Source organism: Bos indicus x Bos taurus, chromosome 11 (assembly GCF_003369695.1).
Source record: "Bos indicus x Bos taurus breed Angus x Brahman F1 hybrid chromosome 11, Bos_hybrid_MaternalHap_v2.0, whole genome shotgun sequence".
NCBI classification, from domain to species: domain Eukaryota; kingdom Metazoa; phylum Chordata; class Mammalia; order Artiodactyla; family Bovidae; genus Bos; species Bos indicus x Bos taurus.
Window position 1 is genome coordinate 49,576,537 of NC_040086.1, and position 23,641 is coordinate 49,600,177.

At 41.7% G+C, this 23,641-nt stretch overlaps 1 protein-coding gene across 1 annotated transcript in view; it reads right to left on the bottom strand.

Annotated features, from left to right (window-relative positions):
- Window positions 1-11,757: 11,757 nt before the first annotated feature.
- Window positions 11,758-23,641, bottom strand: part of KCMF1 (potassium channel modulatory factor 1) — a 79,039-nt gene continuing 67,155 nt past the window's right edge. Inside the window, exons 5-7 of the mRNA XM_027555564.1 lie at window positions 20,289-20,463; window positions 18,019-18,301; window positions 11,758-13,870 (exon numbers count right to left, since the gene is read on the bottom strand). Of these exons, the coding sequence (XP_027411365.1) occupies window positions 13,609-13,870; window positions 18,019-18,301; window positions 20,289-20,463 (720 nt within the window). The 3' untranslated portion in view covers window positions 11,758-13,608. The remainder of the gene's footprint in view (window positions 13,871-18,018; window positions 18,302-20,288; window positions 20,464-23,641) is intronic.

Genomic DNA, 23,641 nt, shown 5'->3' on the forward strand with positions numbered 1-23,641 from the left:
TCACTTCAAAAACTCTGAGGACTTCCCTGGTGGTCCAGTGGCTAGGACTCTGTGCTCCCAATGCAGAGGGCCCAGGTTTGATCCCTGGTCAGGAAACTAGAGGCCACACGCTACAACTAAGTCTTCGCATGCCTCCACAAAGATCAAACAGCCCACATGCCACAAGTAGACCCGCTGCAGCCAAATAAACAAACATTAATAACAAAAGAAAACAAAAAGAAACTCTGCGCTCATTAGCTGTCACTCTCCATTCTCCAGTCTCCCTGGCCCCTGGTGACCACTACTCCACTTTCTGTCTCTGTGGATTTGTCTATTCCAGTCATTTCATTTAAATGGAATTATACAACATATGGCCTTTTGTGTCTAGCGTCTTTCATTTACCTTAAAGTTTTCAAGGCCCATCCAAGTTGTAGCACGTGTCAGAACATCATGCTTCTTTATGGTCAAATGATACTCTACCGCACAGCTATATCCAGTTTTTTTTTATCCATTCATCACTTAAAGGACATTTGGGTTGCTTCTACTTTCTTGTTATTATGAGTAATGCTGCTCTGAACACTCATGTATATGTTTTTGTGTGAACAAATGTTTTTAATTTTCTTGAATATATACCTAGGAGTGGAATTGATGGGTCATATGGAGAAGGAAATGGCAACCCACTCCAGTATTCTTGCCTGGGAAATCCATGGACAGAGTAGCTTGGTGGGCTATAGTCCATGGGGTTGCAAAAGAATCAGACATGACTGAGTGACTAGACAACAACAATGGTAACTATGTTTAATCTTTTGAGAAACTGCCAAACTCTTATCCACAATAACTGAGTATTCTATATTGGTGTGAACCTTTAAAATAATAAAACTCACTCTTAATAGCACGTGGCCCTCAATAGTCATCCTTTCATCCCATAAATATTTATGGAGCAACTACTATGTGCCGAACATCATTGTACGTGCAGGGATTTAGTGACAAATAATATTGACAGAAAGCTGGGACTCGTGTGTGTGCATGTATATATGTTTATGTATGTGCACAGGAGTATGTGTGTGTGTGTGTGTATATGTGTGTATATACATGTGCATGTATATGGGTATATGTTTATGTGTGTGCATGTGTGTCTATGTGTGTATGAATGTATCTGTGTGTATATGTATGTATATACACACGTGTATGTATATATTCAGTTCAGTTCAGTTGCTCAGTCGTGTCCGACTCTCTGCGACCCCATGAATCGCAGCACGCCAGGCCTCCCTGTCCATCACCAATTCTTGGAGTTTACCCAAACTCATGTATATATTAGGTTGGAACAAAAGTAATTGCAGCCTTGCATTGTTGAATTTTTCTGTTTGATATTGGAATATATTCTTAAATAAATGTGGTTATGTTATACATCATTTTAATGTGCATTTCTTGCTTTATGTTTTTTTTTCGCTAATGACTTATTACTTCCTGTTTTTTAATATTTATTTTAGACCAGGGAATTCATGTTAGACAAAAATCTAATTCAAACGATTTTATTATTTGAGTTCAAAATGGGTCGTAAAGCAGTGGAGACAACTCACAACATCAACAATGCATTTGGCCCAGGAACTGCTAACAAACATACAGTGCCGTGGTGGTTCAAGAAGTTCTGCAAAGGAGATGAGAGCCTTGAAGGTGAGGAGTGCAGTGGCCACCCATTGGAAGCTGACAATGACCAATTGAGAGCTATCATTGAAGTTGATCCTCCTACAACTACAGGAGAAGCTGCGGAAGAACGCAGTGTTGACCATTCTGTGGTTGGTTGGCATTTGAAGCAAATTGGAAAGGTGAAAAAGCTTGATAAGTGGGTGCCTCCTGAGCTGACAGCAAATTTAAAAAATTGTTGTTTTGAAGTGTTGTCTTTGCTTATTCTACCAAACAACAATGTATCATTTCTTGATTGTGACGTGCGATGAAACGTGGATTTTTTACAACAATTGGTGATGACCAGCTTAGTGGATGGAGCAAGAAGAAGTTTCAAAGCACTTCCCAAAGCCAAACTTTCACCAAAAACATGTCATGGTCACTGTTTGGTGGTCTGCTCCCTGTCTGATCTACGACAGCTTTCTGAATCCCAGCGAAACCATTACATCTGAGAAGTAGGCTCAGCAAATTGATGAGATGCACCGAAAACTGCAACACCTGCAGTCAGTATTGGTCAACAGGCTGGGCCCACTTCTTCTCCATGGCAACGGCCGACTGCATGTGACACAACCAAGACTTCAGAAGACGAATGAACAGGGCTACAAAGTTTTGCCTCGTCTGCCATATTCACCTGACCTCTCGCCAACCGACTATCACTTCTTCAAGCATCTGGAAAACTTTTTGCAGGGAAAATGCTTCCATAACTAGTAGGAGGCAGAAAATGCTTTCCAAGAGTTCGTTGAATCCCAAAGCATAGATTTTTACACTATAGGAATAAGCAAACTTATTTCTCATTGGCAAAAATGTGTTGATTTTAATGGTTCCTATTATTTGAGCCTAGTTATAAAGATTTTAAAACTCATGGTCCAAAACTGTGATCACTTTTGTACTAACCCAATATATGTGTGTTCAGGTGTGTGCATGTGTGCATATGTGTATGTGTATATGTGTGTGTGTGTATATCTGTGAGTATGAGGGGGAGTCAGATGGTGACAGGAGTGTTGGGGAAACAATAAAGCCGGGCAGGGACTGGGGGAGTCTGGGGTGCGGGAATCGCTGTTTTTAACTGAAGGATCAGGAAAGGTCTCACAGACAAAGAGGAGGAGGTGAGGGAAGGCAGACCCTCCAAGAGAAGGAACTACGAAGGCAAAAGTCCCCTGAGGACATCGAGGTGGCCAGCAAGTCTGAGGCCAGGGAGTAAAGAGAGCAGCAGGGGATGAGCACAGACGAGTGATGTGAACCACACCCTGCAGGGCCCTGGGGCCATGGCAAGAACTCTGCCTTCTTTCTGAGAGAAGGGTGCCTTGGGGAGGATTTGAGGGGCGAAGGGACTGCATCTCCTCTGGTTCTAACAAGGTGGCCCAGCTGCTGCGTTGAGGACTGATCCTGAGGCGACTGGGATGCTGGTGGGGAGACCACAGCAATGGCCTTGCCGGAGATGGTGGTGGCCTGGGCCCAGGCAGCCGTGGAGATGGTGAGGAAGGGTCAGTTCGTGGGCAGGCTGTGGAATTAGAGTCAGCAGGATTTACGGATGAAATGGTGAAGGCGATGTGAAGACGGAGGCAGAGACTGGAGCAATGCGGCCACAAGCCAAGGAATGCCTGGAGCCACCAGAGCTGGAGGAGGCAAGGAAGGGGCCAGAGTAACTCCAGGGGGAGTGTGGTGGCTGACACTGGCTTTTCGACCCCTGGTTTCAGGAAGAAGTGTGAGACTATATGTTTCTGTTACTTTAAGCTACTCAGTTTGTGGTATTTTGTTATGGCAGCCTCATGGCACCTGAAGTGCCATGGTAAGCACTTGAAAAAATAAATAAATGGATGTGAAATACAAGGAAACAAAGAGAAGGAAATGATTCCAGCCAATTTTTCCCTAAGCAACTGAAGAGAAAGCAGACTGGGGACCTCCCTCGTGGACCATTCGTTAAGATTCTAAGCTTCTACTGCAGGGGGCACGGGTTCGATCCCTGGTCTGGGAAATAAGATCTCACATACACCGTGTGTGACCAAAAACAAAACAAAACAAAACAAAACAAAACGTAAGCAGACTGTGCTATTCGGTACGCTGGGGACAACTCTGCTTTGTCCTCTGTAAACTCAAGTACATGAACAGTGCCCAGCACTTAGGAGGGCTCAACACACTGAGTCAATGGACAGGTGGCAGGGTGCTTAGGAGGGTCTTGGTTAATCTTATTCTTTAGACCTGCAGTCACCTGACCGAGAGAGATACCTCTGTCCTCCGATTGCAAACTCTTCAGTTAAAGACTCTTGAGTTTTTGTGGCTTTTACTAGGTCACTGAGCTTCAATGGAGATGGTTGCTAGAATCTCTTGTAAGCGTTAATCAATGTGCTGCCTTTGCAGAAGCTCACGTTTTCCTTGGTCTGGGGTATGTGCCCAGGGGAATCTTCACATTGTTCTCTGTCACCTGACTGATCACCTACATTTATTGAATGATTATTTTGTGCCAGGAACTGACTGAGCACATTATTTAATATTATTATTAGTTTCATTTAATAGTGAGGAAACTGGCACAGTTTAATTAAGGTTAATTATCTCAACCAAGACCACACAGCTAGGAAGTGGTGGATCTAGACTAAAACCCACGTCTGTGCTTGTGCCCCTGCACTTTATCTTCTCCCTGTCATTTTTAAGGTGTGTTTCCATGGGAACTCGGAAACTCCTGCATTCAGAGGGCAATCGGACCTTTCCAACTCTGAACTTTAATCCCACAGGTCCATTCTCCCGGTTTAAACTGCACTTTTAACTCAACTCCCTTTCAAGCCCCATCCACTGCTCTTGATTTGAAAGCATACATCTTTTAATCCATGAGGTGAATTTCAAGTTCTAGCCTTTGATTAAGGAACACCATCATCTCCCCACACCCTCAAGGTGAGCGACATCATTAATCCAAGGAATCCCCCCAAATTTCAGACACTTGACCAATGATTTCCCAGGACTTGTCTTCTAGTCGTCACGATTTGGTACTTTTTCCCTTTGGCCATACCATGCAACTTGTGGGATCTTAGTTCCCTGACCAGGGATGGAACCTAGATCCCCACAATGAAAGCGCTGTGTCTTAACCACTGGACCGCCAGGGAGTTCCCTGACTTGGGTACTTTTGACTTGGGAGAAGGAAACGTCAGGTGATGAACTGAACCCTAATTTCTTCTCTTTAAAAAAATTATATATTTTTGGCTGTGCTGGGTCTTTGTTGCTGGGCATGGGCTTTCTCTAGTTGTGGTGAGTAGAGGCTACTCTTCATTGCAAAGCACAGGCTTCTCACTGCATGGCTTCTCTTGTTGAGGTGCACAGGCTTCAGCATGTGGCCTTAGTAGTTGTGCCTTGCGGGCTTTTGTTGCTCCAAAGCATGTGGAATCTTTCCGGACCAGGGATCAGACCCATGTTCCCTGCATTGGCAGACAGATTCTTATGCACTGTACCACCAGGAGAGTCCTGAACCCTAATCCCCTGAACATTCATATACATTCTTATCGTTCATTGCAATCTTTTCAACACTGCTTCTTTCCACCAATCTTATTCCATTCTTTTTCTTAACTATCATCTGTTATCGCAAAGAATTTATAAACATCTAAAAGCTGAAAGTGAAAAGTGTCCAATTCTTTGCGACCCCATGGACTATATAGTTCATGGAATTCTCCAGGCCAGAATACCGGAGTGGGTAGCCTTTCCCTTCTCCAGCAGATCTTCCCAACTGAGGGATCAAACCCAGGTCTCCTGCATTGCAGGAGGATTCTTTACCAACTGAGCCACAAGGGAAGCCCTCTAAAAGCTGAGCATTTTCCAAATACTTCATCAAAACTGCCCTAAATTATAGGTGAAATGCTCTATAACAATGTCTACCTAATAACAGCATAGTAAGTTGTGAAAGAGACTTCCAGAAAAACATCTATTTCTGCTTTATTGACTATGCCAAAGCCTTTGACTGTGTGGATCACAATAAACTGTGGAAAATTCTGAAAGAGATGGGAATACCAGACCACCTGACCTGCATCTTGAGAAACCTGTATGCAGGTCAGAAAGCAACAGTTAGAACTGGACATGGAAAAACAAACTGGTTCCAAATAGGAAAAGGAGTACGTCAAGGCTGCATATTGTCGCCCTGCTTATTTAACTTATATGCAGAATACATCATGAGAAACACTGGGCTGGAAGAAGCACAAGCTGGAATCAAGACTGCTGGGAGAAATATCAATCACCTCAGATATGCAGATGACACCACCCTTATGGCAGAAAGTGAAGAGGAACTAAAAAGCCTCTTGACGAAAATGAAAGAGGAGAGTGGAAAAGTTGGCTTAAAGCTCAACATTCAGAAAACGAAGATCATGGCATCTGGTCCCATCATTTCATGGGAAATAGATGGGGAAACAGTGGAAACAGTGTCAGACTTTATTTTTTTGAGCTCCGAAATCACTGCAGATGGTGACTGCAGCCATGAAATTAAAAGATGCTTACTCCTTGGAAGGAAAGTTATGACCAACCTAGATAGCATGTTCAAAAGCAGAGACATTACTTTGCCAACAAAGGTTCGTCTAGTCAAGGCTATGGTTTTTCCAGTGGTCATGTATGGTTGTAAGAGTTGGACTGTGAAGAAAGCTGAGTGCTGAAGAATTGATGCTTTTGAACTGTGGTGTTGGAGAAGATTCTTGAAAGTCCCTTGGACTGCAAGGAGATCCAACCAGTCCATTCTGAAGATCAGCCCTGGGATTTCTTTGGAAGGAATGATGCTAAAGCTGAAACTCCAATACTTTGGCCACCTCATGCGAAGAGTTGACTCATTGGAAAAGACTTTGATGCTGGGAGGGATTGGGGGCAGGAGAAGGGGACGACAGAGGATGAGATGGCTGGATGGCATCACTGACTTGATGGATGTGAGTCTGAGTGAACTCCGGGAGTTGGTGATGGACAGGGAGGCCTGGCGTGCTGGGATTCATGGGGTCGCAAAGAGTCGGACACGACTGAGCAACTGAACTGAAGTTGTGAAAAGTAATCTTTGTTGCAACTTTTAACAAATCTTAGCCAATTCTTGGGTGCCTGGAAAGCAATTTGAGATTGGGCAGGGTGAAGAGAATGTCTGGCACCATGGCCACTGGACAAACACCTAGAAATCTATGCAGTGGGTTATGGTTTAATCAGATGGGATACGTGTTTGACCCTTGGTCTGGGAAGACCCTAAATGCTGCAAAGCAACGAAGCCTGTGTACCATGACTACTAAGCCTGCTTGCTGCAACTGAAGCCCATGTGTCTAGAGTCCATGCTCTGCAACAAGAGAAGCCACTGCAATGACAAGCCTGTACACTGCAAGGAAGAGTAGCTCCCACTTGCTGCAACTAGAGAAAGCCCTTGCTCAGCAACAAAAACCCAGCACAGCCATAAATAAATAAATAAATAAATTTAAAGCCAATAGGGAGTTTTAAGGGGGGAAAAATTGATGGGGAGCAGGCTTTGAACCTTCTCTCTGGTGGTGGGACTCGTGCTGTGCAGATAAAGTTCTGGGGTCTCCTCCCCAGTCCTGTCTCTTTAGTTTCACTTGTCCTGTGAGGCTGTGAGTAGGTAACTACTCCCAGGTCCTTGTCTGGACTGAGCAGAGGCCCCACCTTCCCCTCCTGGCTCAGCAGCCTTCATGGTCCTCCAAAGTGCCACCAGCAATGGGTCTTGGGGTAACCTGAATGGGTCCTGGAAAATTCTGTAGACAAATGGACCTAAAACCTCAGGTGTCACTGGAAACACAAAACACACACACAGATGGAAGACAGAGGAGACAGGAGAGGGAGCAGAGAGGGTCAAGAATAAGAGATCCATTGGGGCATTTTAAACTACAAAAGTTCCCTATAGAACAGTTAAGACACTGGTACCAGTGTCTGTTGAGCATTACTTCGAAGATGGAAGCAAGACAGTCACTGAAGCTCCACCATGAATGAAATGAAAAGTGCTGTGTTTAACACAGTTTGTATATACATATGTACCCCAAAATGTTTTCTAATCAGAACACAGATAAGCTAAGTGACCAAGTGATTAGGTTATAAAAGATAATCCATATAAGGGTTCAGTGTAAGTTAGTCTGGGAGCCTATTACAATGTAATTTACTTAAAAACTTTAATTCAGAGTTGTCAGTGAACATGGTCGCTACCATTCATTTGGGTCCACTCAATCTCTTTTTTGCGAAGCAGCAAACTTTCATTAGCACGCTGTATATCCCAAAATGTTTTTTATTGGTGAAACTAGTGTCCTGTTGGGGCTTCCCAGGTGGCATTAGTGGTAAAGAACTACAATCCATATCGCCACAAAAGAGTCGGGGTTGGTTAGAACAGCTTATATGACCAGGGTGTAAAAAAGTCTATGAAATCTTCAACTCGAAGAAAGCGTGGCTGAAGCCTGCTTCCTAGTTGGTCTGGTACACTTGCTAATTTAGGAGTACTGCAAAATCTTACCTTAAGAATATTCTGCTTCTACCTCGTGTTTAAATCTCTTATCTGCATTCAGAAGACCTAAAAGGAGGGAGCTGGGACTTCATCCAAGCTTACAGAATAGGATGTCCCAACTGTTTTTGTGCAGCTTTGCTATCAAAGGCTTCCCTGGTGACTCAGACAATACTCTGCCTGCAATGCATGAGACCCGGGTTCGATCCCTGGGTTGGGAAGATCCCCTGGAGAAGGGAATGACAACCCACTCCAGTATTCTTGCCTGGGGAATTCCAAGGACAGAGGAGTCTAGTGAGCTACAGTTCACAGGGTCTCTAAGTCAGACAGGGTTGAAGTGACTAACACTTTTGCTTTCAAATGCAGACTAATATTTCATGTTTAAAGCAGGATTCTAAACACACTTACTCCAGTCGGACAAGATTTCCAGGAGTAGCTCACTCACCAGATCAGACTGGTCACCTTTTCTACCAAATGCAACAGGCTTGGTGACCTTTGAAAACACTCCCAATAGAGGAAGACTCCTGTAGGAGCATTTCTGAAGAATCTTCTTACAGAGGGAATGTCTATAGAAACTACAAGTTGTAAATTATGCTTAGGCTTAGGCCAAGGCTCTGGACCCACTGAGAGCTCAGCTAAGTATGTATGAATGAGAAGACAGGGGTGATGGTGGTTTATGCACACAGAGCAGGCCACACCCACTGTCTGCAAAGCAAAAGTACTAGGCTCTTGGTGGTTCCTAAGGGATCAGTGAATTCTTCAGACTAGAGCTCATCAGTCTCGGCCGGAGGAAATCCACTCTAGGAGGGTGTGTGCACACCTGGCCCACAGGGCTTCAGGTCAGACACACACATTCAACTTTTGTGCACTATCTGTATATCAAGAACAGCTAAACAGGGATACAAAATCATACTCAAGGGTTTCTTTACTCAAGGGTTTCTTTTTGTGAATCATCTCTTTTACTACTGCTGTAAAGGTCTACTGACTATGAGACCCGAAACCTTGAGGGGAGCATCGTTGTAATTTGAGGAGGCTAGCCAAGGCACTACCCACTTGATAGCAACTAAGATTGTTATGTTCTGGACCAGCCTGTCTGAGATTTGAATAATCTCTCTTATTTGAATCTGCTAACCAAGTTATCAAGGCTTGCTGTAGGGTTCCTTAAAGAAGGAACTTCCCAAGCTCATGTATTTATAGAACAATTACTTGACAGAGATGAGTTGAAAATTAAGAGTACTCATCAGAAACAAAGCATTGCTTAGGCATGGTTGAGGTCAATGGGCACAAAGAATTATTTTTATATTATTCTGAGAAACAAAGTCATCTAAACTTGGCTTTGGGATACTGTGACGAATTTAAGGCCATATTTAAAAGCCAAAGAAACTCATAACATTGTTACAAATGACCAGCAAGTCTGCAAACTGCTGCCCCATCTTATGGTCCAACTTAAACCTCTCTCCAGCTCAGCCTGGACCCGGGGCTTCAGTTAACCATGTCTCAGAGAGTGAGCTATTTTGGGTTTTTAAGTGCCTAGTGGAACTTCAAAAAAGAGCACGGAGGGAGTTCCCTGGCGGTTCAGTGGTTAGGTCTCACCGCTTTCACTGCTGGGACCCAGGTTCAATTTCTGGTTGGGGAACTAAGATCCTGCAAGCCGCATGGCAAAGGTTCCCTGATTCCCTGCCCCCTGAAAATAAATGAGCATAGAAAAGCCTGACCCTTGTGCCAGAATTAACACCAACTTTAGCATATAATTCTGGGAAAGTTTCATACCTGGCATTTTACTTATTGCACATGAAATCAATTTTGCATGTTCCTCCAAAAGTGTATCTGCAAATAAGGGAGACATGGCAGCTCTCTCATATATTAAACCCTGATGTGGGGCTTTACGCTACAAAACAGATACACTTGTCAAACAGCTTCTAGCACCCACTCCTGTTACACTTGGATAGTTTTTTACCCATTACTGCACTAACCATATGAGACTCCAGTTACAGTACACTTACCTGTTTTATTGGACACTTTTCAGTGGCTGGGACTTCATTCAGAAGACTGCCTTTTGCCGACCACCTCCTCCCACTATCTTTCCTCTTGACCACCTTTCCTTATATAGCTTTAAAAAGAGCTGAGATTTAGAGAGTCTGTGAGGCTCAAGAGCCATGAAGGGGTCATGCTATGAGGGGCCATCGAGAGAACTCTGTGAACTCCTTTTAACTAATGGCCCACAGACCAGAAAGAAGCTTATTATAAAATCTCTTTGTACGTCATTGAAAATTCAAGTATTGAGAGGGAGAAAACTGGGGGGAGGATAATGGAACAGATGGATTTTTGTATTGCTTCCATAGGTCTAGTAATGGAATCTGCTTTCCTAAACTACATTTCTTTGTGGGTCGTTCATAGGGAAAGGGGCCTTCTCTTATACTGCCTGAATCTAATTATAAATGAAATAAGAATCTACTACATAACCTAGGCTTCAACTCTGTGATTTAAAAAGAAAATAAACAAAAGACTGATACAATCTAAATACAAATCCAAATATTTCACTGTAACCAATCATAGAACTTCTATCTTATGACCATGGTCATAAAAGCATAGGCATTTCTATTTGTTCAAGAGACCTTTAGTATTTTAGAAAACGAAATGAATGAAAACCTGAGGACGTCATGAGGTAGATTCTACTATTTCAGTCAAATTCCAAAATTCTGTTGTTCTCCGTGACTAAATATCCAGGAATGGGAAGCCCATGAACCCCTACAGGAATTACTTCTGGATACTTAAAACACAGTGTATCAGAAATAGAAAAAATATATAGTTTCAACATCCCCTGCAGGTCTTCCTCTTCACTAGTTTTTTTGGGGGGGTGGGGGAGGAAACGTGTTCTATATGAGTCATGACGTTAAATTTCTACCAGAATATCTTGAGCAGAAAGATTTAAATTATTTCCATACAGGAAGTAAAGACAAGCATTGTAGAACACTTATAAACTTCCATGCTAGACACTCACTCAAAACTCAACCAAACCAAAACCTCTCAAAACTCAGGATCTAGTTCTTAGAAACCTGAAGCCATAGCCAAGATAAACAGTGGTATATTGATTTTCTCTCCTCTACATCACAGTCTTTGCAATTATTTTTATTCAGTAATTCCAATAATACGATGTTAATTAAGAAACTAAAGAAAAGGACACAAGAATTTGAAGGGCTTAAATATATTTTTTATATTGATAATCTGTGTCTTTCTACCCTAATACATTATTATTGATTACATACAGGATGAGGTGAGGTATTTGTAAAATATCTGGTAAAAAATAATATACAGTATTCTGTATGAGATGGAATTTTATGAACCTTTAGGTCTTCTGAAGTGTCAAATTGATCATCTAAGTTAAATTAAACTGCCCTGACTGGACTTACAGCTGTTCCCTCAAACCATGTTTAAAAAAAGGATCTTACATTTTCCCAGAATTTGTGCAGAAAAGGGAAAGCACATAATTGACAATTTCTATTTCTCACATCCAAAGTAATGCATTCATACAAAATCAGGACCTTCAAAGTCAAGCATGAAAAGAACAAAAAAACAAAAACAAAAAAATAGGTTAGAGATATATAATCTCTGAATAATGTTTAGGCTAGTTCACCAACACCAAAGAAATCCAAGTGGCCAACAGTCTTGAAAATGCTTTATTGAAATGTGTGACGTATGTGCAGAAGATGTGTGTGAAAAGACCACAGCTTGAAAACTGGTTTTGGAAACCTCTTAACAACCGATTGAAAAAAAAAAAAAAAAAAAAATCCTACTGGACTGGACTTCTAGTGTAACCAGAAGCCTGTGTAAAATTTTCCTTGAAAACATTTTCCATCACAGAGACTAAAGAAAACAAAGCTAGGATATCTGGACATTGTTGGAGGCTGAAGTTTCAGAGGAGGAGAAGCCACAGTTTTTTGTTTTGTTTTTTAAAGAAATGTGGGGTGACATCTTTTTTGGTTACATCTGAATGAGCATGGACTTCACAGTTCTCAGGAGAACACCGGAGGGTGCTCGAGTCTGTATGCTTGTTGAAGAAACAGAGAAACACAGATGGGAGGAGAGAGGGGAGACAGAGGGAAGGGCTTGGAGGAGAGAGAGCACTGGAACAAGACATGATTAGGTTAAGTCTAGTTATAAATTTATCAGAAGCTGTGCGCACCTTTTTTAAAAGTCCTAAATTTACATTCCAAAAACTGCCCCCCCGACCCCCAAACCCACTGTCCCTGCCTTGGAGCTACTGTGAAAGTCTATGCACAAAAACTGGAACAGAAAATAAAAAATATCCCAGCCCCTTCAAACCCCAAAACAAACCCAAGAAAGCTGTACATTTTTTTTTTACACATAGGATTAATAATATAGGCATATAGGTGGCATGATTCAATTAAAAGGCTTTACTTTTTATGCTTGAAAAAAAAACCCAATAAATAAAAAGGTGCTAAAGTTAGCATTAAGAATTTGGTTGTAATATATTGACAAAGTCTGGGAAGGCAAATCCTCAAAGCTCCCCTGATACTGATCTGTCTCAGCAAAACTATGAAGCAAATACATAAATAACGCAACATATGATTGAGAAGGTGAGATTTTCAAAAACAAAGACAACATAATCCAGGTTAACTTTGTTGAACAGTGAATAAATGAAATTCATCTACACCTGAATAGAACATATTTAACAATTGAAAAAAATTTTCAACAACCACAAAAAGAACTTTTTCAACAAAGAGAACAAGACTTGTTTTCAGGACACACAGACGCCTGCAGCAGATTCCCACAGCAGCTGTACTGGTGTATCTTCTATGGATGAGTTAGACAGGCTGAGCTCCACACGGAAGATGACTGACAGGGCGACGGGACAGCCACACAGGGCGGAGCGACACCGGCTACGACCCCAGGTCCACTGCAGAGCTGGCTTGTGCGTAGGAGGCACACAAAGAAAGGTGATTCAGGCAGACATTATTCAAAAGCTACTTTGTCAAGGAACTCTTTTTGCCTCGTAACCATTGAATAATGTTTGGGAAAGCTTTGGGCTTTTATGTTTGTTTTAAGTTTTACTCCTTGTATTTAAATTTCTTAAATAACAAGGTCACTAAAACTCATGCACGCTGCAAAAAACCTCATGCAGTAGTTAAGGTAAACCATCCAAGCAGTTTTTATTCATTAATATTCATAAATACACACAGCAGCTTCATTAGAGATTTCCATTTTCCTCTTCAGTTTGAATGTGGAGTATTACGAGAGCCTTCTGCATGTCAGGGTGCAGGAAGCAGAGATCACCCCTGCACTGCTACCTACATTTACCTGCTAGAAGTAAAAATTAGTTAAGTGGAAATGATTATCATATATATTTTCTCTCTTCCTTTTTGAATGTACACAATGTAACAAGAGTGACAGACCTGAAATTACAATCACCAAACAAACCCAAGATAGTTGTTGTCCACTTTCATTGGCAAATACAGCACAGAGGACATTGTCTGCGAATTGGGATGTCATCAAAGAGGAGGTGGTGGAGGCTCATTTCCTTTATTACTCTCTTTTAAATTTAGGTTTTCTAAAGCAACATCTAAAGGCATAATATCTACACAGCCCATAGCACCAAAATCTGCCATTTCCCCCCGTTCATCCTCGTCTGAGGACGAGCTCTCTTCGCGCACTAAAGTGGACAGAAGGAGCTCTTGGACAAAGAGGCTGCGGTCTGCGCGCTCACTTTCCATGGACTGGCGCTCTGTTTCAGACATTTTAGGATCATTCAACCTGCGTAAATTAAAAAGAAAAGATCTCATTGGTAAAAAGTCAAGGAACAATGGCATGGTCAGTTTCTACAATGTCGTACATTATGCGAGCTCCACGGAGTCTAAGACATATTACTGGAACACCTTGCTCTAATTTACCTCCTTAATTATGTGGCTGTGAATTACCCACGCTGGTAACAATGCTGTTACCCTGAGGTGCAAATCAATGCTTTAATTAGATTCAATGAGAAAAAACACATTGGGATTTCTCATACTCCCTATAGAGGAAACTGGGGTGAAAAACCTAGGAAAACAAAATTTCTAACAGATTAGATGCTTGGGCAAGTAGTAATTTCCTTAACCGGAATTTCAAGAGTTGGTAATAAAAAGAGGAAAAGTAGCAACACTGGTCCCCAAAACAAAATCTATAGCGACTAGAATAGTCAACTGAAAATAAATCCTAGTTCTCTTGGCCTGTCTCTATCATTTCTACCTAATTCTTCCAAAATAAAGATATGTCCAGGAGCACGAGAGGGCAAACACACATGTACAAGCAGACACATGCATGAGCATGTAAGTGTGCACCTACGCTCTCCTACCAAGGACCTTGTAACAAAGCTGACCTGAGACTTATAATGGCCCACTACGCTCAACAGACACGTACACTTCTGAGACCTGTGTCATGCTGGGAAACCTGGTTCATCAACATGGAGACAGGACAGATATTAGCACGTTCGTATTACCAACCTATTAAATGACTTATGCAATATCCTGGTTAGTTTCATTGCTAATTTTATTTATCTACATTTTTTAGTGTCCAAGAAAGAAAGGGAAACTGACTGAAGCACTGGGGTAGGAAAAGTATCAAACAGGAAGATGGTAACAGCGAGGGGAGGTCCAGCAGGCACGCGTGACCCCCAGGGGCAGCCAGGTGCACTTGGAGCCCATGCTCACCTGCTCCCAGCACCTGTTCTCTGCAGTCCCACCTAGGCTGGAAGGCATGGGGGCATCTCAAAGTAGCAATGGAGGAGATGTGCTGGACACTCACTATGGGCTTCAGTGTTTTTTGTATGGATAATCTCTTCTAATCCTACAAATTAGGTTTCATTATTATCAATTTATGGGAAGAAGAAACTGAAGAGGTTAAGTGACGCTCAAAAATCTCACAGCTATCAAGTTCAAACCACTCAACCATTAGATTAATGGCTCAGAAAACAAAAGATCTAAATTTCAGAACTGTAAGAACACAAAAGGCTCTGGAAAGTAACGACATTAGATCCACACACCAAAGGAAATGACTGATGACATTTATAATTAAAACCAAGTTCAGGATACAAGAGAGTATATACTGAAAGAGGAGACTGAGCAATAGGCTATATATTCTCAATCAAAACTTTGAAACTGCTAAGAAATGAAGTACATTCCACATTCTCAGTTTTGGAAAAAGCCTTAAAGAGAAAAATAAACTGAAGTGAAACCCATTATAAGGAGAAAAGATGCAGGGACAATTATTTACATAGCAAACAGGCAAACTAGAAACATGCAGGCTAAGGCCCCCCCAACCTTTGGAAATCATGTAATTCTTATATTACAGTTTTGATCTTTAAGAAATAACTGAGAATATTTCACTCCTGAAGGGGCGGGGGAGATAAAAACAGCACTAAGGCTAGATTTCCTGGTGGGCCAATCTTCATCTGGGATCTGGAAGTAATTGCAAAGCTTGTAAGAAGCGTCAGCTTGGGGGTGAGCAAAACTAGCTGGCTCCATTGCCAAGAGACTGGAATCTGACACAGGCACTTGCACAGTTGGTTTCTGAAAGGTCCACCACTGTTAGATCCCAGAGAAACTGTTGCAGCATCAATTCTAAGACAACGGGAACAGGAATGGCTCCCAAACAGACCAAAGACAAGGCTTGAGCCCCACACGGATCACATTACAGCTGTGGGCCAATGACAAGGATTTCCACTTCGAAATGTCACAGCCATTCTCCTGGGCTTGAAGATTCTCAGTGTGCACATTTATGTATTTGCAGTTGGAAGATACTCAACAGCAGATAAACTATTTTTGTTACTTAGTTTTGCCCAAACTTATTTCCCAGGAAAAAAACTTGAACATAAATAACTGCTTTCATTTCTTAGAGTATACAAAGTTCCAGGGAATATTTTGGAGGAAATGCGGCCTTGGATAAACCTTATGAGTCAGAATTAATGTCACAATGAAAGATGTAGAAAGTGGTCTATCAATTGCTAGGTACTATGCAATGCACGGTATCAGATGACAGAAAGGGGCGTTCCAGAAGCTACCACCAGGATCTAAGGAGAGCACTCAGAGGCCACCGTACTGTTCCCTGGTTGCTGGCGTGGGGTTGGTGCAGAATAATTGCACAGAGAAAAGTCTCAGATCAAGCTCACTGAGGCTGGAGCTCCAAAAACAAAATAAAACCCAAGTGGAATAGAGGTGGAAGATGTCTCTTCCGAAGGGCAGTGGGACAGGATATCCATTCCACCCGCAGGCCAGCGAACCTGCATCAGACAGCACACTGGTAGGGTTCCTTTCTGAGGCCGGTACCCAACCTGGCAAGCTGGAAGCCTGCAGTCTGTCAGTCCCTACTGTAAGTTATGTGGCAGAAGGATGGATCCACCTGTGGCTCTGTGGTTGCTCTATGCTGAAGTAACGTTTTCTGTAATAATCAGGCATAGTTACTCACTTTGCAGAAATAATCCAAAGGTAAACTTCTCACTTGAAATTTCCTCCTTAGATCCGTAACAAATGATAGTAAGTACTGTTAATTGGGCCTTTATTATATGCCAGACACTGAACTAGAGCATACACATACCAGTGCTCCCATTTAATCCTTGAAACAACTCTCACTCAAATGAGGCAAAACTCAAGGGATATTAAGATAGAACTTAATTATAGTCTGGAGAAGTAAAGTGACTTGCCTAAGGTCCAAACTGGTAAAAGCTGGGGCTCTAGACAGGGGTCCTATTTGCAGGAATTGGCAAGTATTTTTTATTCTGCATCCACAATATGTTATTTACAACTATACACATGTGCCACTGTACTAACGAGAGATGTTTAAAAGCATGAGATAAAAAAAATATACATGGAAATAATGCTTTCTTCTAATATCTGTCACATTACTTTTTGGAGGTAACTGCTATATTCCACTAATTTTCTTCCTTTTACAGTTTTTACTTTATATTCCTATCTATTCCATTAAAAGTCCAAATTAGAACCAGGCTCATTATCTGCTGACCCTGTGTCTACTCATCACTGCTCTTTCTAAAATTCTTTTATTTTTAAAAGTCACATAAAATGCCCATGAGGTCTCGGCAGAGGAACATATTCAGTTGCTAATGGTAGCTTTCAGAACAAATATGAACTCTATTCCATCCAGCAGAGCCATTAACTGTGTATTCTAAGTATTTTTTACACTGTGCTAAACCATTTTTTAAAAGTTACTTTTGTATACGCTAACCACAAACATTTAAATTTCACTTCTTCAGAAATTCTCAGAAGAAAACCACCACACTATAAAATCTTCTCTTGTACTTTGGGATATTTCAGAGCAGACTGAAACTGGCTATAAAAAGAAAGCAATGTTAATTATGACAGTAACTATACCTAATATGTCCCATATATGTAATGATACTGTGTTTACGTTTTATGGGCAATGTGGGAAAGGAAATTCCCATCAGATGATGAGATACTGTTAGAACAAGGTTATCAGCATTCATAGTTGATCTAAGTGAAAGGTGCTCAGTTGTGTCTGACTCTTTGCGACCACACGGACTGTAAAGCCTGCCAGGCTCCTCTGTCCATGGAATTCTTCATGCAAGAATACTGGAGTGGGTTGCCATTTCCTTTTCCAGGGGATCTTCCCAACCCAGGAACCAAACCAGGGTCTCCTGCACTGCAGACGGATTCTTTACCTGGGCTATCACCATTAGTGCTACCTGGGAAGCCCAGTTTATCTAAAGTAAACAATTCTTTTTCTTATTTTTGAGGCAATACTGAATACAGATTTTGATTAGATTTCTGTGAGTTTTAAAGGTCTGAGCAAAGGTCGAGGCTTTAAGAACACACATAAGGACAAAAGAGCAAAGGTCATCTCACACTGCAGTGTTAACAAAATACTTCTCCAAGTCACATTAATGAATGAACTACCTTGTTAAAAGAAACTGGGAGTTCTGGATCGTTTGCTGACTGCTTTCTGTGTTAGCTGTGTTGGTTGTTGCTGTGGATTGCGTGATTGTAGTGGTAACACTGCTTGTGTTAGTGCGCCGGGTTGCGTTGCGTGCGGTCTCCAGTTGTTGCCGTGCCGCCTGGGCATGCTGCCGTTCGAGCTGCAGCTGCATCTGCAATTGTTGCAACTGAGAAGCGGAAGGGCCAGAGGAGTTCAGCTGTCCTCCTGCAGAACGTCTCACTCCCGATAACTGAGATAAAAGCTCTGTCAGAGGAAATGAAGACATTAATGTCCACTGCAGTAGGAGGAAAACAAAATGCTACCATCATCCTTTTACCAGACGAATATTCAAAGCCATCATCAACGGGAAGGTAACCTGGGGCAACATACAGTCTCAGCTTGGAGCTTACTACCTTTTAGGATGCCCTCTGGAGGTGGGAGTTGCATGAGGGAAATGTAAACATACGTATGACTATTAGTTCACATATAATTCTAAGTGAAACACAGCAAATTGGTTTTTCAGTTGTTTGCATCATGGGTTGATTTAGTTATACTTTCTCTCGGTATTTAGTATTTAAGGAGTTAAATCCACTGGTCCAAGCATAATATAAACCTCAATATGCCCTCCATGAAAGCAGGGATCAAGTCTACTGCTCATGGCTTTCCTGGTTCTTAGAACAGTGCCTGACACATAGCAGGCACTCCAACACTGATGTAATGATTGAATGCCTCTCAGAATTAAATCCAAAGGAGAGATCGGCATCATTTCTCACTGTGCTCGCTCTGCCTTCTTTCTCTTGAACTTTCTGGGACTGCTCTCTGAGTCGCAGGGCACTGCTGCAGTGATGACCGCTGAAGCTGACTGGCTCTCAACCGCATAGCCTGTTTTATTTAGACTCCTGTTTGCACAAGGCTGTGCTCACTGGGAGCCTCTCAGCTAAGGGAGGTGCAGCACCTGCCTTCTCCCAATGGCTTGTGTGGAGCTGATGGCTGCCTTTTGGACATTCTCAGGCTGGCAAAGCTTTTCATCATTAAAACTCATTTCCAGGGCAGGTTTCTGCCTTACTGCTCACTGTTGTTTAATCTCTGAGGTTCTTAACACCGTTTTTTCATACAGTCCATCACTAATATAATTTTCACTGACAGAAAAAAACTGAATAGAGAAAATGTCTCATTTTTGAATTTTGCCCCCAGAAATCACTTAATGTTTAGAGCCTGCTACCAAAGACAGCAGGTAAATATATTCCTTTTGGATGAAGCAGTGTTTTTTAAAATCCCCCAAACTCAAGTTTTTCTGGGGCTTCTTGTACATCCAAATGCCCAAAGCACATTTGGGATTAGATTTTACACTGAATATCTCATAATTTAAAGAAGATTCTATGAGTAACACTGTTCCTACTTTTGGTGACAGATTTACATTCGGCACGTTTCAGGTACAAATTCCACTGTGTGCACACATTTTGGTCTTGCACAGGCTCCTGGACTCTTAATGCCTGGCTATGTCTTTCAGGGTCTCAGGCTACAACAACTTCTGACATTTTGACTGTCAAACTTTGTGCTCTGCTGCTGGTTGTCCAGGTGGGCCATGCATTAGATCCAGGTACAAATTACCTGTTCAAATGATTTTTTTAAGTAAGACTTTCCCAAGCTATTAGAATATAAATGTTTCATAACAATATAATTCTCAAATTAAGACAAGTACAAAACATTCCTACTTGACTTCATTCCATGAGAAGAGCTTATTTCTTTAGTCTTGTCAATTAGTTTTCTTATCTGTGTGCTTATGAAGGAGGTTGAACCACAGAATTCTGGAGGTCTTTCAACTCTGAAATCTTCTATGATTTTCTTGGGTTTCATTGGAGGTCACAAATAGAACAGAGACATTCCTTATCATTTTAAACCTCTAAGTACTTAAAGAAATGCCAGAATAATATGAACTACTTTACGTGGTCTACTCGACTTTAAAAATATTTTTATTTTTTTGCTATGTGGCTTGTAGGATCTTAGTTTCCTGACCAGGGATCGAATCTGGGCCCTCAGAAGTGAGAGTACCAAATCCTAACCACTGGACCACCAGGGAATTCTCTACATGGTCTACTTTAAACATATCTTACACTTGTAGAATTTCAGGGAATTTTGTCAAGGAATACAGGAGGGTGATGAGAGACTGAGAATATAAATCCTACTCCCCAAATTTAAAGGAAGCCCCCCATCCCCGGCCATTTCCTTTAAGGATGTGAAACTAACTTACCAGCTATAGGATCCATGGCTTCCCTATTGCTTGGAGAATATGAACTCTGAGAAGAAGAAAGTCCACCAGTAGAACTGCTAGTAAAGTGCATGTTTGATCTGCGCGCACGAGGACCTCCTAACCCCCGGCCAGGGTGAAACATTCTACGTACATGTCGGACACCGCTCGACTCATCATAACTCCAAGGTTAAGAAAAGGACTCGGGTATTTCATAGTAACAATAAAATACATATATAAAAGAAGTCACTCGAGCCCTTGCAAGATAAGCATGCAGATTTCCCAAATTGTACGCATTTTAAAACAGCACATTTAGGAATACAAATGGCACAACTATGTCTATAAAGGCTATTAACTCTAAAAATGAACACTGGAATATAAAGCAATGTATGTGTATACTGTGTGTCTATATTGTATGTGTGTTTTCAAAGAGAAAAAAAAGTTTCTCCAGACGGGAAGAAGTTTCTTCCTAGGTTCCAACTACAAGGGCCAGAATTAATATCCCCTGACAAGGTGAAAGGTGCCACCTGGTCAGATACCCAAAGGGGACTATTCCCTTACCCACATACGTTCTTATCACAGTAACCACAAATAACAACCATCAGCTTTTATATCTGGTGAGAGCTGTGCTAATATACAGGCTAATCAAATCTCAGTGACCATCTGTAACGAGAAAGGAATAGTGCAAATAATTTAAATTCAGGACTCAAAGATTCCCTTCAGCTATCGGTTTTAATCTGTCAATGTGTGTGTGTGTGTGTGCGTTTTTCCAATACTGCTGTCAAGCAGAAAACCAGATTTGAATTTCTTGTGTTAAGTGGACACACAGAGAGTTAACAGCACATTTAACAAGAAGTCAAACCATCTTACACACATGTGTGTGAGTTAAACTGAACAAAGTCCCGAGGAGCAAACAGCAGCCAAAACTCGTGAGGACAACACTGTGTCTCGACACAGGCAAGTGTGAGTGTACAAGGAGGAGGGAGAGGGGGCTGGGGGAGCCACATGTTACAGCAGAAGAGATTTTCTTTTGAAGCTGTCAATATATAGGAAAAGAATTCTAAAAAAGAGGGGCTATATGTGTAACTGATTTACTTTGTTATTCAGCAGAAACTAACACAACATTGTAAATCAACTACACACCAATTAAAAAAAAAAATTCCCCAAACACAAACAAAAAAAGCAGCCAACAGAACAGCTACACAAGGCAGGCTAACTTTTGTGCTGGATTCCCAGTTCAGGAGTCATGTGGGGACAGGGTGGGCAGCCATAATGCACACTCTTTCATGGTATTCATGACATAGGCTTGGGCTCTACAGAAAGTGATGTTATGATCATCACACTTTATTTGTAAAAGTATAAAAAGTACACTTTAGGGATTTCCGTGGTGGTCCAGTGGTTAAGAATCTGCCTTGGAGTGCAGGGGACACAGGTTCGATATCTGGTTGGGGAACTAAGATTCCACATGCCTCAGGACAACTAAGCCCACACTGCAACTACTGAGCCCAACACAACCGGAGTCTCCTGTATTGCAGGCAGATTCTTTTCCAATATCAGGGAAGTCCTGCCAAATAAATAAAGAATTAAAAAAAATAAAAAGTACACTTTAGGAAGAGTTCTACCAAAGTGGGGAAAAAAAAAAAAAAGCCTGGTTACAAAGAGGCTTAGAAACAAGTCACTCTCTCATGTCAAACAAAATTATCACATAGTGGCACTTGAAGAACTTGACAAATTAGTTGTATTTCCAGGAAAACTGCTATGCCAACATTTTACTTTCTAGAATTTAAAAATAATAGTTGCTAGTAATCTAAAATGCAGCATTTGACTTCTCTTATTCTCATTTTTACATAATTTATTTTTTCTTGGTAATGAAAGACTCATACACATCTACAAAAGATGGTTGTGGATGACATGGGACATTCTACTGAATGAATGCTGATTTCACTAGAGGTCCTTGAACCTGCTGGAGAAGTGCAGGATAATGGCATGGTTTTTTAAAATTTTTTGCCTAGCTACTCCACGAAGATGGAGTGAAGAATAGATCAAGTTGTAACTCTTTTGGGTATTGTTATAGAATTCTTTTATACAAAATGCGAAGTAACTAACAGGCTAAAAGTATTCTTGGCCCATTTGGATTTTCATGTAAGCACTGCTTTCTTCATTTTGCTTTCAGTGTCCCCTGCACTTAGCAGAGAGGAAGAGTGGGCTCCTCTGTTCATTCAGTACTTGCCCCAGACTGGCTCAGACCAGGCTGATCTTCTCATTTCTCAGGAAGGTTCCATAGCTTTATCTTTCCATTAGTTTCCACTTGAAAGTGAAAGTGTTAGTCACTCAGTCATGTCCAATTCTCTACCACCTCATGGACTGCAGCCTGCCAGGCTCCTCTGTTGAGATTCTCCAGGCAAGAATACTGGAGTGGGCTGCCATTTCCCTCCTCCAAGGGATCTTCCTGATCCAGGGATGGAACCCCGGTCTCCTGCATTGCAGGCAGATTCTTTACTGTCTGAGCCACCAGGGAAGCTTTCCATTAGTTTCCACTTATCTTCCCCCAAACTCTAAAGGGTCAAATTTCTAATAAGAAAATTATGTTCTGTGATCAAGGGCTGAGAGCTGAAGGACAGGAACACCAAGTCTAAGGTTGTCTTATGATTGCCAGGAGGCAAGCAAAGGTATCAGAATGGAGTCTGGCAGAAAGAAAGGCTGTGATTAGCTCTTGATTGCTTTAGACTGCAATGAACACTAAAACCTTCCCAAGAGCACACAGCCCTAATAGGTGATAATTTTAGAAAGACAATTCATAACTTGAAACCAGAAGCACTGAGTCTACAAATAAATGTACTCTGGTGGGCCAGTAATCTCTTGCAGAGTATAGAGAATACTGTCAGGAACCATCATGAGACTGGCTTGGGAGGAGAAGCAGAAATCAAAGCGGGAAAGAAATTTAGAACTGGATCTGACCTTATGCTGCCCTACTCAGATGGGCAGGAAGCCCCACGGGGCACACCTGCCCACCACCCAGCCTATAAGAGACTATGGCAACAGAGAATACAGATGGCGAGCAAGTGTATCATCCACACAGTTAATGAACTAACTAGATTTTAATTTGGATTAGCATTTTCCACTTTTGTATGAAAACACCCTCCTGAAGACTTGTAACCTGGTCAAATTGTCTTAAAAAAATAATAAACCTGATGGCAAAGAACTGAAGATAATGAGCAAGTGCATTTCACTTACTGACCACTTTTCATGTAATGGTCACAGCGTGGAAAAAGAGAAGTAAGAAATCGCACCTCAACGCCGTATCACTTTTAGGAAAATGTCAAATCAACTAAGATAATTTGGAGGTTAGTTTTGTC